General features: G+C 41.2%; 1 protein-coding gene across 3 annotated transcripts in view; it reads right to left on the bottom strand.

Moving 5' to 3' along the window:
* Positions 1-6,026: 6,026 nt before the first annotated feature.
* The window catches only part of tpst1 (tyrosylprotein sulfotransferase 1), a 48,462-nt gene continuing 28,932 nt past the window's right edge, over positions 6,027-25,556 (bottom strand). For 2 of the 3 annotated variants that reach the window (XM_053422169.1, XM_053422168.1), the window contains exons 4-7: positions 24,166-24,364; positions 12,466-12,519; positions 10,938-11,004; positions 6,027-6,424 (exon numbers count right to left, since the gene is read on the bottom strand). In XM_053422169.1, coding sequence (XP_053278144.1) covers positions 10,969-11,004; positions 12,466-12,519; positions 24,166-24,364 — 289 coding nt within the window. In that variant the 3' untranslated portion in view covers positions 6,027-6,424; positions 10,938-10,968. The remainder of the gene's footprint in view (positions 6,425-10,937; positions 11,005-12,465; positions 12,520-24,165; positions 24,365-25,556) is intronic. The other variant, XM_053422170.1, reaches the window with a different exon arrangement.

Genomic DNA, 25,556 nt, shown 5'->3' on the forward strand with positions numbered 1-25,556 from the left:
TCGCCCTCCTCTCCGCGCCGCCGGAGGCTCAGTGTGCGGCACCGGGAGGTCCTCATCAAGTGGCACCTCACAGCGTCACTGGTGGGGGGGCTTTCTTTCTCTTGTACCGCGGGGCGGTGTCCATTGCCGGCGCGGAAGGCGGGCCGTTGGAGGGGACTGGGTACGCGGTCAGCGGCGGCCACTCTGGACGCGTGTCGGGCCCTTCTCGCGGATCACCTCAGCTACGGCGACCGCTGGGGGAACCCTCCGGCTGGCGCCTAGCAGCTGACTGAGAACTGGTGCGGACCAGGGGAATCCGACTGTTTAATTAAAACAAGCATCGCGAAGGGCCACGGAGGGTGTTGACGCGATACTTTAACAGGGCTGTTTTAGACAGGGTAAAAAGGTACTGTTTTGAATTACCCTTGTGGTATTTTGACCAAAATATGTTACAGACATTTCATTAAGATCCCAAGGAACCATTTCAACTTGCGGTAAAATGGGCATAATATGTCTCTGTTAAATAAAGTTTAGTTAAATCAAAGATTGTTTCATAAATCTGATTCAATCTGTGCTCATTAAAAGATAAGAGTGATGAAGGGCTGAAATTTTTTTAAATAGTGCTTTCTAAATAATTATTTAATTATTTTTCTGGCACAAAAGGGTGAATGAATAACAACAAAAAGAAAATAAACAAATATCGGTATCGGCTATCGGCCAGATTGTTATTTTAAATATCGGTATCGGTATCGGCCAAGAATTTCCATATCGGTGCATCCCTAATCATATACCCATGTCGACAGGGAGAGATAAGAATTAGGCTGACTTTAATCTATATTTTATTATTGTCAACAGAGCCTATGACACAAAGTCCCTGTCCTGGCTGATTAACTGAAGACACAAATCTTTAAAACTGCTTTCAGATATAGAGACTCTTAAAACAAGCAGACCCGTTGGGCCCACTTTACAATAGATAGTGCACTTGTTGGGGACTGTTTCCAGTGGCTGATTAATACAAATCGGTGTGGCAGTTGACCTTGCCACGGGGCTCTCCCACACACAGCAGTCAGAGACAAACCATTCAGGTTTCAGCATTCTATATTGCCATTTAACACACGTCAGCAAACATAAATTGAACTTAACTTAAAGGGGTTAGTCTAAGATTTGCAGTTCCTCTGTGCCTCGCTTTGACTGTCTCTCAGTTTCCCGTGTGTCTGAGTCATGCCGGAGGCAGCCCAGTCTCTCCTTTTAAACGTGAGGATCAATCAGCTAACAGCTCTCACATGTGCTGGATGATCCTCTTTGGTGCAGGTGAATGTGCCCTTGCAGCCCCATCACCTCCAGCATCTGGTGTTATACTGAGTATTTACAGCTGCAGGATGTGAGGGTTAAATGATTTTCCCGGATCCAAATCTGTATGCTAAATGGTTTTGTATTTATATAGCGCTTTTCTAGTCTTGATGACCACTCAAAGCGCTTTACATTCACCCATTCACACACACATTCATACAGTGCATCTAATCGCAGCGGTTTTTTATTCTATGGGGGGCCATTCAGGGTTCAGCATCTTGCCCAAGGACACTTCGGCATGCAGATGGGACTTCGGCATGCAGATTATTGTATATCCCCAATAAGTCTGGGAATTCATGTCATGAAGGGAGTTTGATTTGAGAAATGGACTGTGGTTAACTAATCATATAACGACATTTATTATAATTATTAGACTATTTCATACATTTAACATAATGTGGTTATAATGGAACAGCTCTTCACAAAGTTGGAAAAGCACAAAGTCATGTGTCAGATTCATAGTTGACCTGAGGTTTTTAGTGATTCAGTTGCAGAGGAGGAATACCCATATCTTCTGTCATGTCAGCATGTTGTTGTTGTTGGAGAGTTGTGAGGTATGAGTGCCATGCTCTTGGATATTTAGTTGTTACATGAGGACAATCTTGTGCTACAGTAATAAACTACATGTCACCCAGTGTTTTTAACAGAGCTCCATGTTTTCATAAGTCACATATATCAGGCTTTACCTGTCACTAAGTCATATTCAATGCTGGTTAGAGCCATTTCATGGGGTTGCATTAAGCCTCAGAAATATCTTGAAGTGATTTCCTTTGGAATTGGAGTCAAACATGCACATTGATCTGAACACAGCATGAAAGCTCTTGAGCAGTGCTATCAGTAAGAGTGGTTGCAGTCATCCATGTTGAACCAAATTTTTCTACTGCCTCGAGTCCAGCCTCAGAAAAGAAGACAAGCTCAGAATAGGCTGGTCTAAATAACCGACTCCAGGTCACAGGTCTGAACAGTACCTGAGACAAAAGCTGCTTTTGATGCCAAACGTTGAGTGTTTATTGAATCAGTATAAGGTTGGGATTTGCAATCCCCTAATCAGTGTGACCCCTTATCTCCACCCACCTCACGTCCTTTATGGTTGCATATGATTGGTCATCCAGCACGGACCTGCACCTGTGATTCAAGGGCCAAGAGTCTTCCCCAATCCTGAAGTGCACTGTAGTCATCTGTCTCTCTGATCCGCTAGTTTGATCCCAGGAATGGACGGTGGTGTGGATTTGCCTTGCTACTGCCTCTTCCCCTCCCCCATCCTGCCTCCACAGCGATAGAGTGGGGGCCTTACGGAAGCCTGGGCCCACAGCAGACCCTTTTCTTCCAGGACGTTGTGTACCAAAGCCTTGAAACTAGAGCCCAACTGATACTGGATTTTTTGGGGCGGATTATGATGGCGTGTTTTGGGGAGTAAAAAAGGTTGGTAAGTTCTTTATTCATTTGATAGGTTTTGATATGTGTTTCTTTTGTCTCAGTTCACCTGCCCAGAGACTACTAATGAACATTTGCAAAACTACCAACATGTGGCACAAATTTGACTGAGATCATGATATAGGTCTACATGGGCAGAGAAAATAGGCTGAGTAATGTATCGGTCAACCTTTACTTGAAACAGCCCCCTCTGTGGCATGACAATAATGTGCAATTTCATACAGCATCTGACTGTTTACCATGTGTGTAAAATATTTTTGAATATGGTGATCTTGGATTCTGTCATTTCTGTCATTTGAGAAAATCCATCAAACTCTATATTCCTGTAAATATGAATCAAGAACCCAATATTTCTATGAAGACAGTCAGAACATATAACTTATTTTAAGATCTATTTTTTAATGTTGGTTTTAGCGGCACTATAGTCCAAGGTGTAAACTGTACACAGCTGCAGATTGTGTGCAGACTATGTACACGTTGACTGTTAAGTGTTCTTTCTCAATGTTGTGCACTGATTTCAAGATTTAAAATGTCTATTTATTAATAGAGCCAGTGATTGCATTGCTGAATATGTACTAGTAAGGATGTATAATTTGCCTTGAATGTACTGTATTATTAAATAAGGGGTTGTTCAGTTGTGTGCTGCTCTTTCCTTTTGACACCACAAAAGAAGTCACTGTGACTTTTGATACATTTTATGTTGCTCCTCTACAGTTTCCTCCAAAGGACATGTAACGACAGAGCAGTGGTAATAGTGCCCTGCTCAGCTTTAAGATATAATTTTTTTTAGCGAGGTTCAACTGTTGTATGGGAGCATGAAGATTTTTGTCCCCGCATTAATGGTAAGTCCAGTTTTGCTTGGGGTGTGGGGATAAATGGTAAATGTTTTTTGTATTTATATAGCGCTTTTCTAGTCCTGATGATCACTCAAAGCTCTTTACAGTACAGTTTTACATTCACAAATTCATACAGGGCATCTATAAGCGGCACTTTCTTGTTCTATGAAGGGCAATTCGGGGTTCAGCATCTTGCCCAAGACACTTTGGCATGCAGATGGAGAAGACGTGGGATCGAACTGCCGACCTTCAGGTTTGGAGGACGACCGCTCTACACCTCAGCCAAAGTATACGACTTGCAATATTGTTAAAATTATTCAGTGTAAATTACTATTGACTATTATTGTACAGTATTAACATATTAGATACAGGGCCTGTCTATATAGACCAGTTACCATCTCACCTGACAACATATAGTCTTATTCATGATCTCACAGCATGCAACAATAGTTTGGTAGAAAAAATTAGTGATCACACATCTGAAATCAAACAAATCTAATACCGGATCTGTCAGGGGGCATCTGTGCTAAAACCTATGCTTCTCATGTGTTACCATGACTTTCATGTCACAGAGTTCAATAGAGTCCATCCAAAAACATCCTACAACCTTTTATAGCATTTTTACAACAGATACAGTTAAATCCACAACAAGGGAAAAAAATACTATCTTGAATAATAAGATAAAAGAGCCTCTATGACGTTATTCAAACAAAGATATAGCAACATATCTCATAACTCTGTACAGGGTGAGCCATCATTTATCATTTCATACAGAATGAGTTAATTTAGTTAATAGCTGTAGACAGAAGCAATCTAGATTAGGATTATATTAGCACAGTTCTTGCAGATTGACATTTTTTACTGTCACTCAGTTTGATTAATCAAAACTTTAGGGGTAACCCTAACCCAAGTCCAAGTTAATAATTCTGCTTTTGTCAATAATAGAAGAAAACCAGCACCATCCAAATTCTTAGTCAGGGTTAAAAATGTTTTGGATTTAAGCTGAATTTACCTGGGGTGTCATTTACAAAACAGTGTGTATAGGATTCATACTGCATACATAAAAGCCACAATGTTCTCTGTATAAATCACACTCCACCTGGAAATATGCATGCATGGATCTGCCTCATATTCCGCCCTCTAAACTGCTGACTAATGGGATTCCATGGAGAATCATGGATTCAGGCGATTAGAAGAAGCTCAAACTTTCAGACACCGACATTAGTGAGGTGGAGGTGGGGAACAACAGATTGTTCGGTTGCCACAGTAGTGACGTCATTAATAAAAGTGTTGCTGTTACAGTTAATGCAGTGAGTGAGTGAGGTCAGATTTAAAGGTTGAGGACTGTGTAATACTGGACTCAGCTTAGTACAAAAATCCAAGATCACGGCTCTAAAGAATCTATATGAAGTGATGATTCAGTTATCATCATCATCATCATGGGACGGTAAGTATTTATTTATTTATGTTATGTTTATGGAAATCAGAACGATTACTTTACTCATCAGTCGTGACCTATAACCAGAACTATGTATAGCATATATTTCAGCGATTTTAAAAATCACACCATGAAAAATAATTTATGCCATTTCACCGTAATTTGCTTTAAGCGGTTTTATATGTTCTAATGCAGGGGGTGCCCAATACGTCGATCGCGATCTACCGGTCAATCGCAATGGTAGTGTGGGTAGATTGCATTACGCATGCACGATTGGACAAGAGGCAGTCACGTGGACGCTGCGGCGCTCTCAGACCAAATTTACGATCGTGCCCTTAAAACCACACTTAAGTTAGGCCTATGTATCAATCAATCAATCAATCAAATTTTATTTGTATAGCCCATATTCACAAATTACAATTCGTCTCATAGGGCTTTAACAGGGTGTGACATCCTCTGTCCTTAACCCTCAGCAAGAGTAAGGAAAAACTACTAAAAACCTTTTAACAGGGTAAAAATACGTAGAAACCTGAGAGAGAGCCACATGTGAGGGATCCCTCTCCCAGGACGGTACTCCGAGTCCGTTACGGACGGATCGGATGGACTCTTTTTCATTTATGGTTCTCCGAACTGTTGGTGCTGTACATTTTTGTGTTGGCAGCAATGCCAATATGTTTTATTTGGTTTGTAGATCATGTTGAGCTGGTCTTTTCAAAAGTAGCTCAGATGCCTATAAAGTGTGGGCACCACAAGCTGTTCCATCTGAATCAGATGGAACAGCTGACTCCATTTTATTCCAGCTGTTCCATGCTGGTTTTTAAATTAGTCCCCTGGTGTTAACCGAAAAAGAAAAACAGAAAAAGAAGAAAAACAAAATCACCTTAAATTTTATATTACAATTCAATATTGAGTTACACTTCCCATCACTTTTCTTAATAAGGTTAAATGTTAACTTTCTTCCTGAAGAAAAAAAGAGACAGAAGCCAAGCTTAAAAAAAAGCACTATTTATCAAGGTTGATATCTGATCAGCATGACATTGCACAATACAAAGGCATGAAAAAAAAACCATTGAACATTAAAAAAGGTATTGCATCTTCCAAAGCAAATTTTTCATTCATAAATACTTTATTTCAGTTCACTGCAGTATCTTTTCTAAATAGCCAGAGATCACTTCTAAAAATCTGTGTGTGATGTGACACCAAATTAACGATCAGCAGACATTCTGTGGCTGTGAGAACGTGTAGTATATATTGAAGGCCAAGAGTTCTCCACAGACGATTATTGGTGTAGGAGAAAGTCCAACTTTGGTCATGTGATCCTTGAAATGCGAGACCCAACCCAGATGGTGAGATGGGTGAGATGGCGTCCATGGTCTGTTCTCCCATACTGAAATATGAGGACAGAATGTCAGTTACATAACCCTAAAACTTAAGCAAAGTCTTCTTTTTTGGGGATTTATGTTTTTTCTAAATACAAATTCAAAGCAGAAAATAGTCAATTGACTGGCTTTCATTAACTCCCTGATGTGAAACAAATTATAGTTACCTCATATGAGTGGAATTTTTTTATTCCAGAATCATATCTACTAGTGCAGTGTCCGTTGTCCACATACCTGTTTGCTAGAAAGAGCTACTTCAGAATTATTGTTTGTCATTAGTGAGTCCTCCCCAAACAGTTCTACAATATCCGGTCACTTTTATTTTTAATTTGTGTGCTGGACGTTGTGTGCAGGGCTTTTTATTTTCAGTCTATTGTGCAGGTGTAACATAATTAAAAATGAACTTTACTTTGATAATTATATTCATCCAGGGTTCATACACACTTTTACCTATGGATTTCCATGACTTTTCAATAATTTAAACCAAATTTCCATGACCGAACATTTTGCGAAATCTAAGTATAGATTTCTGGCATAAAGTATACCTTAAAGGACACAAACCCAAGTATGCCTGCTCATATTTTGAGCGTATTTCTTTAAAAGCATATGAATTATTTAAAACTCAGCGTAAATTAACTAGGGATGGGCATTCGATTAAATTGTCTTAATCGATCATCGGGAGAATTAACGATCGACTTTCGAGTAATCATTAATTTTTTTATATTAAAATTCACTATCTATAGGTTATATTAAAATGCAGTGAAAATAGAAAAAACACAGCATGTTTCCTCATTGAGATCTTTATTACAAGATTAACAACTTTTGTGGCATTTAAACGGGATCAGTTCAATGGTTACACTTGAAAATATGCGTTGCTGTACTCTTGAGCCCCGATGAGAGAGCAGCAGCTAGCCGCTGAGAGCTAGCTCGATTTGACTGTTCTCGATCTCTCAGTCCGCTTGTTGTCACGCCCTCACTCCCGGAACCCTTCACCCAGACCCGGGTCTGTCCGAGTTCCCCTCCGCGTGGACTGACGGTCCGTGTGCGGACATGAAGCCGAGCAGCGGAGGCTAGCTTCGGGCTGCTTCCTCCAGCTGCTAACATCCTCGCTGTGATGCGTTCAAGGCAACTCGGATATTCCGATCTCCTGCCAGATAACGAACATCCAATAGTTTTCATCGACGAAATTCTTAATGATCAATTAATCGATCGTCGATTAATTATGCCCATCCCTAAAATGATAGCTTTGTGAACTGTGGGGCATCCATTATTTTGTGTAAATTTGGGTATTTTTACATGTTTAGGAGTTGATGTGTAGAGAAGAAAGTACCGGAAGGACACTTATAGGTTTTCATATTGTCCTTTGCAATGTGTTTTCTTTCTTTGTCATATGTTTCTGTGTAGTGACCCTACTCCATGTACCTTGTTTATTTAATCCTGTCTTTAAACTGTATATACTGGTTAAATAATTACATTATTGTATCTTTTTTTTATATTCCTCACAATTAAGTATTGCGGAATCACAATCTTCAGACCAAAGTTCACGACTTTTCAAAATAAAGCTCTGTTATTCAGCTCTATATATAATATAAATATAATAATGTTGTCGATGAGGATCAGCTTCTGTTTACTCCAAAATACCAGTGCAAGTCCAATATGTTGAAATAAAAATAATCAAATGCACCAAATGATCTGGTGACCAGTCTGACCCAGCTACCAACCACTGATGTAGTTTATATGAGGAAGTAGACAAATGTCCAACTCCGTCCACAGACTGACAATAAAGTCAATATACACTGCTCAAAAAAAGTGAAGGGTACAATTAAATCACACATAGGATCTTAATGAACAAAATATTCATGATGAACACTGATGTACATTGTTTAATTCATTGGGAACAAAATAACGTGAGGAGTTCCAATGGAAACCAAAATCATTAACCCCTTGAGGGCTGGATGCAAAATCACATCGACGTCAAAGTGAGAATTTGAAATCACAGGCTGATCCATCTTCATCAAAAACAAAACACTGCAACTCAGTGGTGGTAATGGCCACCACGTGCCTGTATGCAATCCATCATCTCGGCGTGCTCTTGGGGCTCTCGTCCCAGATCTGGATCAAGGCATCATTGAGCTCCTGGACAGTCTGTGGCAGTACTTGGCAGCGGCGTACACACTGATACATAATGTCCCAGATGTTCTCAATTGGATTCAGGCCTGGGGAACATGAGGGTCAGTCAATGGCATCAATGCCTTCGTCATTTCTGGATCTGCCAAGACAATCTGGCCACATGAGGCTGGGCAGTGTCCTGCACCATGAGGAACCCAGGGCCCACTGCACCAGAGTAAGGTCTTACAATCACTCTGTGAGTTTCAACCCAGTACCTAACAGCACTCAGGGTGCTGTTGGCTATGACATGAAGATCTATGCGACCCTCCAAGGATATGCCTTCCCAGATCAGTATCAGTGACCCACCGCCAAACCGATCATGCTGGATGATGTTACAGGCAGCACAACGTTCACCACACCGTCTGCTCAGTCTGAACCTCTTCTTATCTGCGAAGAGAACGTAGCGCCAGTGGCAAACCTGCCAATTCTGGTTTCCTTTGGCAAATGCCAATCGAGCTGCACGGTGCTGGGCTGTGAGCGCAGGTCCCAATAGAGGTGATCTGGCCCTAATGACACCCTCATGAAGTCTGTTCTGACAGTTTGGTTAGAAAAATGCACACCAGTAGCCTGCTGGACTTCATTGTGTAGGGCTCTGGCAGTGCTCCTCCTGATCATCCTTGCACAAAGAAGCATATACCGGTCCTGTGGCTGGGTTAGTAACTATCTACAGCCATGCACTCCGCTCCCAGAATTCAAGCCTACTTGTTGTCCCTAAAGTCTCTAAAAGTAGAGTAGGAGCCAGAGCTTTCAGCCATCAAGCCCCTCGGCTGTGGAATCATCTACCACTTTCAGTTCGGGAGGCAGATACCATCTTTTCATTTAAGAGTAGGCTCAAAACCTTCCGTTTTGATAAAGCTTATAGTTAGAGCTAATTAGTGCGGAAGAACGTAACTTTTTCTATTTTATGACACATGACACACGGAGCTTCTCTTTCCAGCTTCTCTTTCCTCTTCTCCATCCCTATCCCCCTTCCCCGGAATCCCTTTGCTTTATCACCCGCAGATACAGGGCCTCTGTGGCCGCACCATGGATTGCGGTTTGTGGATCCCGCACCGGGGGTCGCAGTGTTGGATCCAGTGTGGCGGATTCTGAGTTATGTGGGCTGATCGTGGTGCTGGTGGTGGACCCTGTGTCGCGTTGGCATTGGGCACGGGCGGTGGACCAGGGCCGCGGTGGTGGCTCGTGATGGGTCCTGGTGGGCGGCGGTGGACGGTAACTGAAGACTGGAGTGGCGTCTGGTCTGGATGGTGGATCGTGGGTTGTCCTTCGGGATGTCTACCTTCATCAAATGCTGCTAGAGACTTTAATCTTTAATCTTGAAGACATCTTGATGATGTTTTCCTGCACGTGGCATCTATTGCATTTCTGTCCGTCCTGGGAGAGGGATCCCTCACATGTGGCTCTCTCTGAGGTTTCTACGTATTTTTACCCTGTTAAAAGGTTTTTTAGTAGTTTTTCCTAACTCTTGCTGAGGGTTAAGGACAGAGGATGTCACACCCTGTTAAAGCCCTATGAGATGAATTGTAATTTGTGAATACGGGCTATACAAATAAAATTTGATTGATTGATTGATGTCCAGCTCTCCTCTTGTCACAGCCGGTCTCCTGGTACCTCCTCCATGCTTTTGAGACTGTACTGGGAGACACAGCAAACCTTCGATCGATTGCATGTATGGATGTGCCATCCTGGAGGAGCTGGACTACCTTTGAAACTTTATTGGGCTGGAGGTACCGCCTAATGCTACCATTCGTGACAAGGACAATAGCAGAAGACAAAACTTCACACAGCTAAAACATTGTGGCGTCATTCTTCCCAGACCACCTCTGCATGCAGTCAAAGTGATCTGGGGCCTCATTTATAAAAGAGTGTGTTGGATTCATACTAAAAGTCTACCTGTGCACCAAATCCGAAAATGGCGTACGTAGACTTTAAGTATTTAGAAACATTCAGATTTATAAAACCATACGCATACAAACCTGAAGGAAATGTCCCTTTTTAGAAATCAGGCAACAGTTTTAAATGAGGCCCCCAAATCTAAAATGACATTCTTACAAACCATATGCAAATGTTGTGTAAGTATTAAACAAAAGTGTTATTGTTAAGCAGGAGGAAACCAGGAAATATATGTTGATAGATATTTATCTATTGGTGTTCAGGAAAGCATATAGAACACTATATTGAACTCTTAAAATGTGTACCGTTACACAAACAATTCTTATTATTGCATGGAGAAATGCTTTTAACAATAACACTTATTGATTTAATATCTTAGTCAACAGAGAGTTGTTGATGAGTAGTTTGGAGTTTGGTATGATATCTGGGTCCGGAGTAAGCTCCAACCCTGTGTAGTACCTGTGTGTTGAGGGGATGCACTCCTTCAGCTCTAACTGGGGTTGGGTCTTTCTGCAGACTTCTGGATCTGTGTGGAGAAACAGACAGCATAGGTTACATTACCAGTGCTCAGAGTGACGGATAAACTGATGTCCAGACAGCTGACTCACTATTTTCAGCATATAAATTGTATTTTTCACTCATTCCGTGAACAAAGAGATCGACAGTGTTAAAAAAAAAAATGTATATGCAACCTGAAGACAGCAGACATACTCTTAAGCCAATATCAGACTCTTGATCTGAGAGACAAAAAGGTAACGTCACAAGGAGTCTAACAAGCTACAGCTACGCGGTAAAGTGATCCACTTACTTTTTCCACTTACTTTTCCACTAAAACTACCATAACAACACATGTTGTAATAGTTAAAATCCTGACAACCACACATTCCAAAACTAATATCGGACTAGTCACAGAATCATGGGGATTGGTCAATTAAGCACATTTATGATTATTATGACTCATGTGATCTCTTGCACACCCTAGCTTACCTGCACATTGTTTCTCTGTCCAATTGGCAGGGACAGGGATATTGTTTTTCTCTGCGTATTCAAATGCCAGTTCACAACACTTAACTGGAGCAAGGCCATGGAACTGGTCAGCTAGTTGTTTCAAGTGTTTGGCAAGCTCCTCCTCCATCTTATCTGTGAATATTCTCTTTACCTCAGCTACTGCACCCCAGGCTACTGATTTTACTTTCCCTTTCTCTTTTTTCTTCATGACTCTTTGAGGGTTGTCTTATCAATATTTCTATCCCTTCCAGCTTTTCTTAAGGACTTCTTTCCTTGCATGACCTCAGCGGCTGCACTCTCCATCTCTGCGAGGGGTGTTTGGCCCCAGGTTGTCTTCCTGGTGTATATGTTCTTGGCATGATGGCTTTTCTACAATGTTTATGACATAAAAAATAAAACATATATAATGTAATATAACACTAAAATATGTTTAAGACTAAACTTAACTTGTGCTTCATGGTGGGGTAAGTGAGACAGTGTCTCACTTTACCCCACAGCATTTGTCCCACTTTACCCCACAGCCACCGTTTTAGAAAAAACAACATCTCTTAGCAATTCAGGCTAATCTTCAGCTAGCATCAATCACATGGTTTTGATATGTTGGAAGTTCACCAACATGTATGATGTAAGTTTTTCTACCTGATTCAATTTGTTTTGACACAACAGTTGATTAAGTTAAAAGCAAGAAAATTTACTTTTACATGCAAAAAAACAAATTTTTGTGAAAAAACATACTTTCCACAGCACCTGCACCAACTTCTCCTTCATGGCAAGGGGGGAATGGGAGGGGGTTGAAAACATAATGGTCAAATGACCACAAATGTATTCTGTTGCCTAGATACATGGGGTGTCTCACATTACCCGATGTCCCACATTACTCCGCTCTCCCCTACACTAGTTTTACGTAAATCAGACACTGAAGAAAGCTGATTTAGAAAGAAAAAAAACACCTCAGCGACAGGCAGAAATGTTACTGTACCTGTTGTGATTGTTCTTTTAGGAAATCTGGTAGCTGAAATTCACCTTTAAAAACCTGGGAAAACAAAGGACCAGGTTTAGAACTCGACAAATGTATTAAATCTGCATGAAATCATCATCTGGATTACCATGGTGAAGATTTACTGGATTATTTTGTATTAATCACTTGGAACAGGGTTCTTGCACCATTCTTCAGTCAATTTAATGCTTTTTAAGACCTTAAAAAAAAAAAGTAATTTAAAGGGATAGTTAACGCTAAAATGAAAATTCGCTCATCTACCCACCACCACGTTATAAGCCTAAAGATAGGGTATGTAGAGATGCTAACAAGCACCCTGCACTTCAATTGTATGGATTTGGTTGCAACAAAGTTTACCCCTGAGACTCCAAAAGGGTTTTGTGGACTCTTCAATACTTCACCCATCTCTCCATCAGCATAGTGATGAGTAGATAATGTGTGAAGTTTCATTTTTTTGTGAACTATCCCTTTAGTTTCATTGGTTTTAATTTAGGAGCATTTAAGGAGCCATGGAAACCCTGTGGTAAATTAGATATATGTAAAACAGCATAATTCACAGCTTTGAGTCCAACACAGTGCGACATGTATTTAACTTGTAGTGACACTCTGTTGTGTGAGGTAAACATTTGCAAGAGAAAAGCTTGAAACTGCTGGACACGTGAAGGGAACTTCACACAGCTCCTAGTGTAAAACAGGCCTAAATACAGACATATGTTGCTTGGTCTTAGCTTGTTTACACTGAACCTAACAAAGCCTCCAGTGTGACATAACACAGACATCGATCCTGCCCTCTGTCTATCTCCACTGCCAGCATACAGGCATCCGCATGCCATATTTGTACCTGTTATACAAAGGATGGGGCGGTATGAAGGATCCACATTCCTGCCTTGAACAGGCTGTGTAAAAGGGCTATAGTTTCCCTCCAGGTTGCTGACACGAGATCAGCCTGAGATAGTGACAGTTTGCTGGCAGGAGGCTGACTGAGTGTTTTAAAAAGGCCACATCAAGAGAGAGGGGGAGTGGAGGTCAATATCCTAGAGGTTACTTGGTTGCACTGTGCTCCCCTGTACACAGAGAGACTTTTAGTTTGTGAGTGTTGGAACTATTTTTTTAGAGACTTTTTATATGGACAGGAACTCACCACTATCTTCGAATGAAAACATCACTGTAGCATAATCTGCAAGCCAGAGAAGAGGAATGTGGAAGAAAGGCTGGACAATGAGTAACAGCAGTGTAATGCTGGACAGAAGCTCAGTTACTACTGTGCTACAACAGTAGTAGTAGCGGCTGTGGCTGAGGTAGACCGATAATCCTCCAACCAGAAGGTCGGCGGTTCCATCCCAGTCTTTCCCATCTGCATGCCAATGGACCCATAATGTCTGTGTAAATGGCAAAAACTGTAATGTAAAGTGCATTGAGTGGTCACCAACACTAGAAAAGCGCTGCATTAATACAGACCATTTACCATTTACTACTGAAGGGAACAGGAGTGAGCAAGCGCTGCCAAGCTGTGGGGATAGTTTGCCTTCGTGCAGAAAAACCTTTCAGTTTCAGCAGCATAATCAGGCTAAAGAAAAGATTGTGCTTTGTGTTCATATTGTGCCTTTCCTGTTGATAGATTTTCTGTCCAAAAGCTTTGAAGGGAGGGTTTCCTAGAAAAGTACTAATGGCCTTATTTGACACCCTCCAAGACTATTCTCCCTTCAACACTGTACGTAGTGATTATGTGGGAAATGTTTGTCTTTTAAGCAGAAAGGCATGAATGTTTTAGAACAGTTTTAGAGCCAACAAACACGTCTCTGTCCCTGAAACAATGCATATTTCCGGTTTAGCAGGTGGAAAACCTTAATAAGTGCTAGGGTAATGAAGTGGCTCTTCAAATGCTCATAGGCTGCACTAGTCCATGGATGTTTTGAGTGCAACATAGATGTATCTGTATTCAGCCTCAACACTTCACTCATCTTAAAGAGGTCTATATGACAAAAGAAAGCAGCAGAAGACAACTAAAAAAACAAAGACTCTTTGTCTTTGCGCTGCTTTGACTTGCCCTCAGACTAACCATTAACTTGCTCCACTTAATATAACAAAGCCTATCACAGGCAAGATCTATGACAGTGGTCGATCCCTAAAATGTTCACCATCGATCCCTGAACTCTCTGGACTCACAAGCTGCAGTTGCACCACAGGTCAGCTGTGTGTCAGCTACTGGCGGCGGAGCTTCTGGTTTATCTAATGCATTTTCTTCAATACAAGTCGAATGATGTACTTAATTAATGTCAGGGCTCTACTGTATGAAGGCGTGCATCTTCCGTTCTTGCGTTAACAATCACAGCCCCGTAAGAACAAATTAATGGATTCAGAAAGTGAAACGCTGGAGTGCTTTTACTTTGAAACTGGTTTGAGAAGTGTTGTTTGTGACATAGTCAGATAAACATAGTCAGATAAACATTGTGTTTCACTGCAGAATAAACAGAGAAATACATTTTCACTAGAGTTTTAATGTTTATCTGATGAATTTATGTCACAAACATACGTTTGCAAAAAACTTTGTGTCTGTTTCAAAATAGAAGCACTCCAGCGTTTCTGTGGAAGGAATCCATTCTTTTGCAAACAACGATTTTTTCCCCTTATATTTGAAAGAGCGGAAGATGATTACCGTATAGTACTAGTATTTGCTTGAGTACACAGGGCTACTTTTATACAAGGAAAGAGTCATCGTTATGGCAGAATACAAGGCAAAGCCTATATGTAAAATCGTTGAGCTGCAGTAGCAGCTCCTCTACAAAACATATTGTTGAACTGAGGCTAAATATTCTGCATTGAACAGATGCTATAAATACAAATTGATATTATTGTGAATATTGTGCATTGAATAGATAAAGTTGCACAACTGCATTTATTTGTGTGTATATATGCTTGTACATTCAGCCTTTAACAGAAAATAAGTGGGTTTTTTCGAAGACATCAGGGTGGTAGATCTCGGCTTACATTTTGAAATTAAAGTTATCTTGGACTTGAAAAGGTTGGTGACCAGTGATGCAGATAAAACACAGGGTCTAAGATCAGCTGAAAGTTTCTGTTATCTCACTTTAAAGTCAAACATCCAGACAGTCTTGATATGAATGTTTCATTTATATTCTTTCATCAACAATAGGTTTCTATTATAGAGCTAATAGACAGAGAGTAGTACGAGAGTGATGTAATCAATGGAAATATTTAATGTGAGCCTGTGTTGGAGCTCCATGGAGATGAAGAAGTGGTCTAAAGTCCTGTGCTCTCTTTCTAGGCGCCAGTGATTAAAACTTCTCCAAAACAAATAACTTGTTTTTAAACCACCCAATGTGCCTTCGTGTTTAGCTGATTTTGAAACAGGGCCAGACACTGAGTATAATCGGAAATGAGTTCCAGAAGCAGAGACAGCCAGGCAAACGCATGTTTCTGATTTCCCCGCTTTGCAGCCTTCCTCAATATACAGGGGATCCAGGCCTGACTGCTCCAGGCCTATCCACATATTCTCCTCTGATACAAATGCAAATGTACACACACAGGAGAAGTGGAGCACATTGACCTCTGGTTGCACACTAGGTCACATGTTTATCATTCAAGTGAAGATAAGGCATGGTTTGTGTCCTTTGCAGGGGACAGATCGAACTGTACTTCAGAGAGAAAACAGATGGAGATGGAGGCCCAGGGCTCTTGGACAGGCCCAGTGTCATGTCTGCACAATTGGGAAACTGTATTAACCTGAAGCAATCTTCTGACCTCAAGCTCTGTAAGCTCAGAGTGATCTTTAAAAAATGGTTATGAAAAGCAGACTAATCATCTGGTGAAGGATTACAATATGGTCAGTCTGTAAAGAGGGTCCTCTGATTACTAACACAGGACTGGCTGGTGAGTCAGTTGACTCACTGAAATGCTGTGTACCTTTTTACCGTCATCCTTCCGGAGCATAGACAGCCAGCTGACCTCTTGAATTTAGATGAAGCAACTCCAAGCAGCACTCTACTGCTCATCCGACTCTTCCTCTAAATAATGGGTTAGGGTTAGCTGGGTCAGTTCTTTTGTATTCACCCTAATGTTCTCTTTGCATTTTTAATATCTTCAGGTCATTTGTCTTTTTTTTCTTGGATACAAATATATATTTATGTTGTTTTGTGTGTTTTAATGCAATATTTTGAAATCATTATTTGTTGTAGTAGTATGCTGTGTTGACTGTTATTCATTCAAGACAAGTTCCTGAAGATGTTGGTTTTAAGGGTGATTGATTTGACTCAACTCAAACTGTTATGATCAAAGATCAGACTTTGTCCAATAATTAAGAATAATATGTAGTCTAAAACATCGTACAGCAGCAAATCCTTTTTACAAAGCAAATCACGGATCGATTATTAAAGATGTTGTCACTTTTTCAGGTCCTCAACCAATCAAATAATACACATGATTGCAACAGTATTTTTTGGGGGGGTAAATAATTATTTCCTCGTCTGTTTAATGCTTTGTTTGTTAGTCTATTTTGACCTTTTTTATATAGGACTGAGACAGACATGTTCGAACAAGTCACTGAACGTGCTGGACTGTCATCAGAGGATGACTAGTTGAGCAGAAACCCTGTGAGGTTGCCTCAACATGTCCAGGCAAAGCCAGGCAAAGTTGAGTTAGGGAGGGACCAGCATTGTCAGGTCAGCCAAGGTGCATGCTGGTACCCACAGCAGGTCAGTCCTGTGTGCAAGTGCCAAACTTAACCCTGCAGAGTTTCAGCTTCAGTATAATGGCTTGGGCTCCCTGTGACTAAGCCCCTGGTCACAGGGGGTTAAACATGGTAAAGTATTTGAAAAGCTACATGTTGAGTTACAGTTGGCAGGAAAAACATTTTCAACTTCCACCCTCTCTAAAGGGAAACTTTTCAGGAATACAATTACCGTAAATAAAAAATATGCTTGTGTCTTAACCACTCATATTTTGTTCAGCAGACTCTCTCTTGTTGTATAGGAAGGGACTCACAGACACTTGTACCTACTGTACGTCAAAAACTTAAGTCATCACCTCAAATTTAAGATGAATGAAACAAAGTCAATACAGTACCTTAACTATAAATCTGTGTGCATGCACCAGGATTCTCCATGGATCACAAACATTAGAGGGGAAATATTATGTCCATTTTACCAGAGTTGATGTGGTTCCTTGGGGTCTTAATGAAATGTCTGTAACATATTTTGGCCAAAATACCACTAGGATAATTTTAAACAGCGCCTTTTTACCCTGTCTAAAACAGCCCTCCTCAGATTGACCTGTTTTGAGTGCCCCGCCCCCCTCACCCCCGGTGAGCCTGGCTGCGAGAGCCCCAGCTCCCCAGCGCAGCCCCGCAGTGGGAGCAGTGGGAGCAGTGGGAGCCTGAGCTGGCGCAGCAGCAGCATCCTTCCACACTGTTGAGTCAATGTTTAGAGGTGTCCCGGGGGTCCCTTGTTTATGCGGCCACTTAAATGTCTGACGGGTAGCAGCAGCGAGCTAACGCTAGCGTTAGCTCACTCGTCCATGGCCATGTAGCGAGAGTGCCTACATTGGCATGGTGTGACTATGACGTTTATTTCGGTCGTAATCCCATTCGACGCACTCTGGCGTATCGTTTCTGACATAGAAGAACCATAACAAATCACGGGAGTTGTTTTTTTCCAGAGTTTTTGGGACGGTAGACATGCCAGATACCCAAATTAACGTGTAGAAGCACTACAAAAGTGGAATTTTCATAATATGTCCCCTTTAACTCAATTTTTGTGTTAATTTTAGCAAATAGAGCAATATGCAGCTATCAATTTCAAAGTTCTCTTGAGCAAATCACAATCTTCTTTTTATCCTCATCCAACCAAAGCTTTCATGAATACTAATCTCTCTTGAGGTATCAGACCCAAATGGTGGCAAGGCATTGATGAAGGATAGGGCTGCTCAATTAATCGAATTTCAATCGTGATTTCGATCAAATGATCTCCAAACTACTATAATCAAGTTGAAATGATTATTTGGCATTTTTTTCGAATGCCCAATTCAGCGGTATTTAAAAAAGAGCGCGAGTGGAATATGGCAGAGGAAGGACAGCCCCGTCTGATCGACAAGAAGGGTAGAAAAAATGATCTTGTGTGGGAACACTTCGGATTCAAAGAATCCGACGAAGAGCCGTTTCCATTCTCAAGCGCGCTCCCGCCTGGCTGTTCACACCGGACCCGCGCCGGTCAGCCCGCATTTTTAAATGATGATGGTCAATGAGAGGAAATTTCAAAGTTCTCAGTTACAAAGTTTTTTTTTTGGAGAGTGTTAGGGTTGCCATCATTAAGGGTTTGAATAACCGGGCACCGATATCCTGGTTTCACGGAGGAGTAAGACACGCAGCCGTCATCGGTGTTTACCTGAACCGGATGTGAGGGACACTTCCGGTTATAGTCATTTAAAGAATAAAGTTTAGACGTCAGAATAAGGGCACATAATAATCGTTTGAATAATCGTGATTTCGATATTATCCAAAATAATCGTGATTATGATTTTTCCATAATCGAGAAGCCCTACAATAGGATATGATTAACTTCCACATCATTAACTGTCCTTGTATCAATATAAAGAAAAAGGTCCACACACAGACGTGAATACACACGTTTGTTTGTAACCTCACTACTTACTCATATTATCATTGTTACTGTGGAGAAACTGAGAACTTATTGATCCCAATATCCATTTCTCACAAGGGATCAGAACAACTGCAAGGCCACTTAAAAGCTATTGATTGCGGTTCCAAAAGCCAGCCCTGACTAGACTAATTTACACAGAACAACCTCTACCAACAGAAAGACATGAAGCCTGGACAGAGAGCAGAGGTCCAAGTGTTCACCATTGGTTGAAAATATACATAAGGATGTTACGTGCAAGATTTTCTCCAATTAGCTCATGTAAAATGTTTTGTAAACTTGCCACCTGTCCTGTAACCACAACCGACCTAAACCCAAGCAAGATCAGAGACTGTTAGATCAACACAATGTTAGCTGTGTGCACAGAAGATCTTACCACAGAACATCACATATTTACTTGCAAAAAGCCCCCCATGGACGGACTATTTGCACAGTCAAACAACAAAAGAGAACGTTCCTGAATGAATGAATGAAATTTGAAAATAATCTAAACCAAACTCAGCCCTTGTCCATGGCTAGGACTAAACAAACATCTATCTTATTTAAATTGAAATTTGAAATGGTACCAACGAAAGACAGCCATAAATAGCTTTAACGCTGCCTTCTGGGTAGCTGAACAAGTAGATTGAACGAACACATTTTCTGCAAACGTTCTGGCTGCTTCTCCAACGATAGATGTCCATTACCAAATTGTTGGAAACGTTTTGTATTAAATTAAATTAAAGACAAAGGTTTATGGGAACATATGTATCCACTCCTACTGCTTTGGCAAAAGGGCTGACATGGATTCAATTCAATCCAGCTGAGTCTTCACAGTATCTTCACAATACACAAATAACATAGTACCACTGAGATAAGGCTGGTCTGTCCAGGTCAAACTCCCCAAAACTACGTAACACTCTGTTCAACAAACTGCTTCCAAAGTATTAAACTAGATGCACACTGCATATTGTGTGGGGAAATCAGGGCTGAAGAGATGAAACAGAAGGTAAATATTTGGATGGAGCTGGGAGAAAACTCATGGCAACAGACTACTAACCCCAATACTCCTGAGTTTCAGTACCCCACCCTGAATGTAAATTACCTCATAAAGACAAACTTCAGACACTGCTGAGCCAGCTCAAAAGGTTCTGAGATTGTTGCTCTTAGAAATGAACATGTATATATACACTGCCTATAAGATAATTTTTAGACACATTTTTTCAGTTGGATGTGGTAGGAAGGAGGTCCTCCGTATGCAGGAACACCAGCCAGGGGAACAGAAACAATAATATCAACCCTGCAGCTGTGTTTGATGCAGGGAAGTCCCACTAATAACCTGCATATGTACACAGCATAAATCTGTGCAAATGAGCTTCAGCACGCACATGCTGTCAACAAGACGCGTACGGTCTATTGTGAGTAGAATTATTTCAGAGGGCAGAGGGGGGAGGAGCACAGACATGGATATTGGCTGTCTCCAAAGTACACAAACAGGACCACAGGCACATATGAAAAGCATTAACCTGGACAACATGTTGATAACATATAAAGAACAGCCTGAGGATTTGATATGTCACTAACACACTGACATATGGGCAGCCTTGAAGGAAAAGGGGTAACATATAGTGTGCAGACTAAGTTTTAAAGAACAGTCCGAACCTCTGGGAAATTTGCTTCTTTGTAGTCATCATACAATGGGACATTGTGGTTTTTTAAGTGGGTGAATTCAACACAATGGAGCTATTGTTCACCGACAGTTTTTTTCTATGACTTTAAGCAGTATGTCAAGAGTACTGTCGTTAGGTGCAACTACAACTCTGTATTCACATTACGTCAGATTGATAGGGTTGTGCATTTTCATGGTTCCGTTGTAAAATCGCAGTTGGGCCCATCCCCAATCAACACTTTTTACACAAGTACTTCTGTCCCATCTATAGACCCCATCAAAGAATGAACAACAGAATGGTAACCTTCACCCAACATGGGTGAAGGTACAGTAAGTCGATCCACTAACCAGTGGGTCAGTGTTTCCATCTCTGGTTCCTCCAGTCTGCACGTATTAATACCCCACCTGCACATTTTAAGCTAGGCTACACATACCCCTGATCTAGCTCCCTACCGGAAACACAGAGATGAAGATTCAAGATTCAAGAAATGGATATTATTATTATTTGCTTCTAGGTTTAGTAGCAAACCCAACGTAATACACTAACCCAAGGGTAACCAGTAATGCCCCCCCCCCCCCCCCCCCAACCATCTTCATAAAATCTAGCCTTAGATGCAAGTGTTAACCCTAATCACTTCCCTGCTAGATCTAATGATTAAAATATAGCTATTCAAAACATCAACAGACAAGAATCAAGTTTTATTGACAATACTTCAGAGCACAATTTTTTCTCCATTCAGTTAAAATCCACACAAAATGGGGAGCATCAGTATTCAATAGAACAGAGCCAATACTGATCAATACATTGATCATAGTACGACGATGTAAGCCTTGTCCTTCAAAAGGAAGTTATATTTGACTCTTAGTTTTAACATCTAATGTAATGATGTAAAGTAAACTCAGCAACATCAGTGCAAGTTACTTCCACTTTGAATTCCAAATCTTATGAAAAGCCCTGGAGGGGACATTTTGTACCTCTGCCACCTTCTGTGTAGTTTCCATCCCTATTTGTGGTCAGATATATTTTTCCATAGAAATTCCCTCTCCCCTCACATCTCACACAAAGGTTTTCCGTTTGACTCATAACAGTTTTGAAAACATGATGAATTGCATCAAATTCCTTCTACACCCACCCCCAACCCGTCATTCCGCTTAAACAAATGGAAAAGTCATCTAAAAGCTTTAGAAAAATATTTTGGCTAAAACTCCAAACTGGATATAACGCAAATCTGACGCGCACCATTGTCATAGACTTTTGCCATCATTAGCAAACTCACATAATGCAAAACACAGTAGAACTTTATATGTACATCAAAATCAGGACTGAAAAAAAATTACATTCTGATGTGGCTGATGTTCTTTTTAACTGTGCGTTGTTCAACTGCTGGTATTCTGAGACACCCCTCCCCCCACCACTGCCAGCCTGCCTATGCTATTAAGGTTTCTCTGTGTGCGCAGATTCTTGCCACTGGGTGATATGTCATGCTGCTGATGTGAGTCACAGCTTTATGTGATCCAGAAGACACTCTCTGCTGGATCGGAAAAGGCAGGATGATGCAGTGGTGATGTTTCAGCAAAGCTAAAAATTATATATATATTAAGAGAGGGTCTCCTGCTTGCTGCAAACTAAACACACATATTCCACTAACAATCACTGCTGAGGAGATCCCCATCTTCAACGACTTCGACCGTGGCTGATGCAGTGCAGGTAAGGCAGACTAATACAGTGGAAACCGGATATATATAAAATCAACCGTTTATATGGTTAAAATTTTGAAATGCACTGTTGAGAATATTCGGGCCCCATCCAGCCTATGTACTCAACTGTTTGCACCATTTAAAAAAAAACATTACATTTAAAACTCTGATTTTAAATGGCCATGTGCACCTATGTCTTACATCCCATGTTTTTCACAGCTTTGAACAACATCATATCCTAGAAGATAAAGTGTGAAACGCCCAGTCACTTCTTCTCCCACTTTTATTGCATTTTTTCTATGCTTGTCATTTGTAACGATTCACGTTTCAGGACCATGTGAGAGACAGATGACAGGGGTTGCACCGACATTAGTGACATGCCCTCAGCATGCTCATTCAGTTAAAGGGAACATATTATGAAAATTCCACTTTTGTAGTGCTCCTACACGTTAATTTGGGTATCTGGCATGTCTACCGTTACAAAAACTCTGGGAAAAAACAACTCCCGCGATTTGTTGTGGTTCCTCTATTTCAGAAACGATACGCTGGAGTGCGTCGAATGGGATTATGACCGAAATAAACGTCAGTCACACAATGCCCATGTAGGGAGTCTCGCTACATGGCCTTGGACAAGTGAGCTGACGCTAGCATTAGCTCGCGGGCTAGCGCTAACCGGGCTCCACCGGCCCGGTTAGCTCGCGAGCTAACGCTAGCCGGGCTCGCAGCATTAGCTTGCTGCTGCCACCCGACATTTAAGTGGTCGCATAAACAAGGGACCCCCGGGACACCTCTAAACGTTGACTCAACAGTATGGAAGGATGCTGCTGCTGCGCCAGCTCAAGCTCCCACTGCGGGGCTGCGCTGGGGCTCTCGCAGCCAGGCTCACCGGGGGTGAGGGGGGCGGGGCACTCGAAACAGGTAAATCTGAGGAGGGCTGTTTTAGACAGGGTAAAAAGGGTGCTGTTTTAAATGATCCTTGTGGTATTCATTAAGACTCCAAGGAACCATATCAACTGTGGTAAAATGGGCATAATATGTCCCCTTTTAGTTGTGGTTGAATAGATTAATTGTTTTACCTCTTAAAGTAATGGCCACCGCCTGCCATAACTTTGCTTTGAGAAATTGTTTAGATCACATAACCGAATCATTGCAGCACTAATGGCATCCTTATCTACCATGCTGATGGCCCACATTGTTGTTTCCCTCCCCCCCAATTATGTTGTATGATAAAATCATATATACACTTTTGTCAGTCAGTAGGCATTCACATTCTGGAGGTTTGTGAATCTAGCCTGAAGTGACCAAGTGTAAATGTCATAAAAATGTCCCAATCTATATGAATCACTTGAATAGTAGCTGATGGACGTCTTCAAGAACATAACAAGCTGTGATTTGATCATGTAATGGGACATTTCTTGGCCATTTATTTCAATTGGTGCCTGCTTTTTGTTTTGCTAACAAACTGCTGACTGCAGCTTCTATTTTTCCATATAGTATAAGTTGTTATAATGTTCTCATTCAGTTCTCAGCAAGAGAGCAGATATGTCAATTTTTCCAAATATGTGGAATTACTGGTATTTCAGATTCTAGAAGTTAAAATCATCCTTAAAGTCCCTTGAACACTGACTGAAAATGCAATACTGAACATATCCGTCCAATACTCACCCTTCTGGTGTTGTCCAGGACCTTGGGGTCAGGCCGGCCGTAGTTGGGAGGGTTGGCGTGTGGATCGTAGCCCAGTCTGGACAGCATTGGTGCAATGACGGCCATGTCCATCACCACGTCTGCTGGGATCTTCCCCACCCACTTGGACAAGGCCTCCACATTGACAGGCTTGATGACCTGGTCTGTAGACCTCTCCACCCTTACAAGACAAAGGTGACAATGTATTTGCAAGTTTTTGCTTGGTTACTGAAGTATATGTTTGGAACACCTAATATTCAAGATTTTAATCCCAAGTGGATCAATTTAGAAAACCTTACCCTAACCATGTAGTTGTTACTGCATGTGACAAAGGGACACTGGTAATCACTGTCATGTCCAGGTCTTTCAATTATTTAATGGCAAGATGGTCCACCTTATAGCAGACTGGCGCATCCTTCAGGTCTGGACTCTGAAGGCAAACCATTTTCAGACATGCCAAAAGAATGTGACCAAGCCAGGTTAAATTGTTATTACTTGTTAAAGCAAGTCAAGCTTCTTGGTTCTTGTTGTCAGAGTGAAGATGAATACTGATCAACCTGTCATTTCACTTAATTAGCCATTGGTTAGCGCATTTTAAAAGGAATCCACCATTGTGTCATACCAATGTTAAATTATTCATTGTGTGAATATAAATATTCAACAAGCAAGACCATTGGAGTTGCTTGACTGGAGCGTTTTTTTCTGAAATTAGCTAAGTTCACCCCTCTGAACAGCACAAGATAATCGTTTTGATCAATATCGATAGCTGTTGATATTCACTTTTTGTTCTATTGGTGAGGATGTAAACACAACTAATACATAATACACACAATGTTCAAGTTGCTCCCTCTCCCCACAAATGTCTATATATACCATCTGCAGTCCAGCGTCTCCATCCGTATGTTTCCTGTCGGACCCTATACCTCAATCTTGCAATTCAATTTCCTCTAATCCATTTACTTTGCAATTCAATTTTACACTCTATGAGTATATCCTCCTGCATGATTAATAGAGTGAGCTGGTTTTGTCATCTCAGGAGGTTGGTGGAGATGGTTTTTGAGAGATGGGCCGGTATCCAAATAACCACTCTACAACAAATAGGTAGGGAATCACTTTAGGTAACTCCATCAAGACCCAAGAGGCTGCTAAGTGTTGACATGGAAGATAAACTGATAAAGACAAAGACTGAGTGTTGCTAACACAGTTCAGCTTCAACAACATGTTAGATGCAGACAATCTATCAAATTTAAGGTCTCTCTCGCTCGACCATTATCGAAACGACAATATTTGCACCCACTGTCATGACACCCACTGTTATGTCCAGGTCTTTCAATTATTTTGTCTATCCTATTTATAACAATGATTCATAAATA

The sequence above is a fragment of the Pleuronectes platessa genome, chromosome 5 (genome assembly GCF_947347685.1).
Source record: "Pleuronectes platessa chromosome 5, fPlePla1.1, whole genome shotgun sequence".
Lineage (NCBI taxonomy): Eukaryota > Metazoa > Chordata > Actinopteri > Pleuronectiformes > Pleuronectidae > Pleuronectes > Pleuronectes platessa.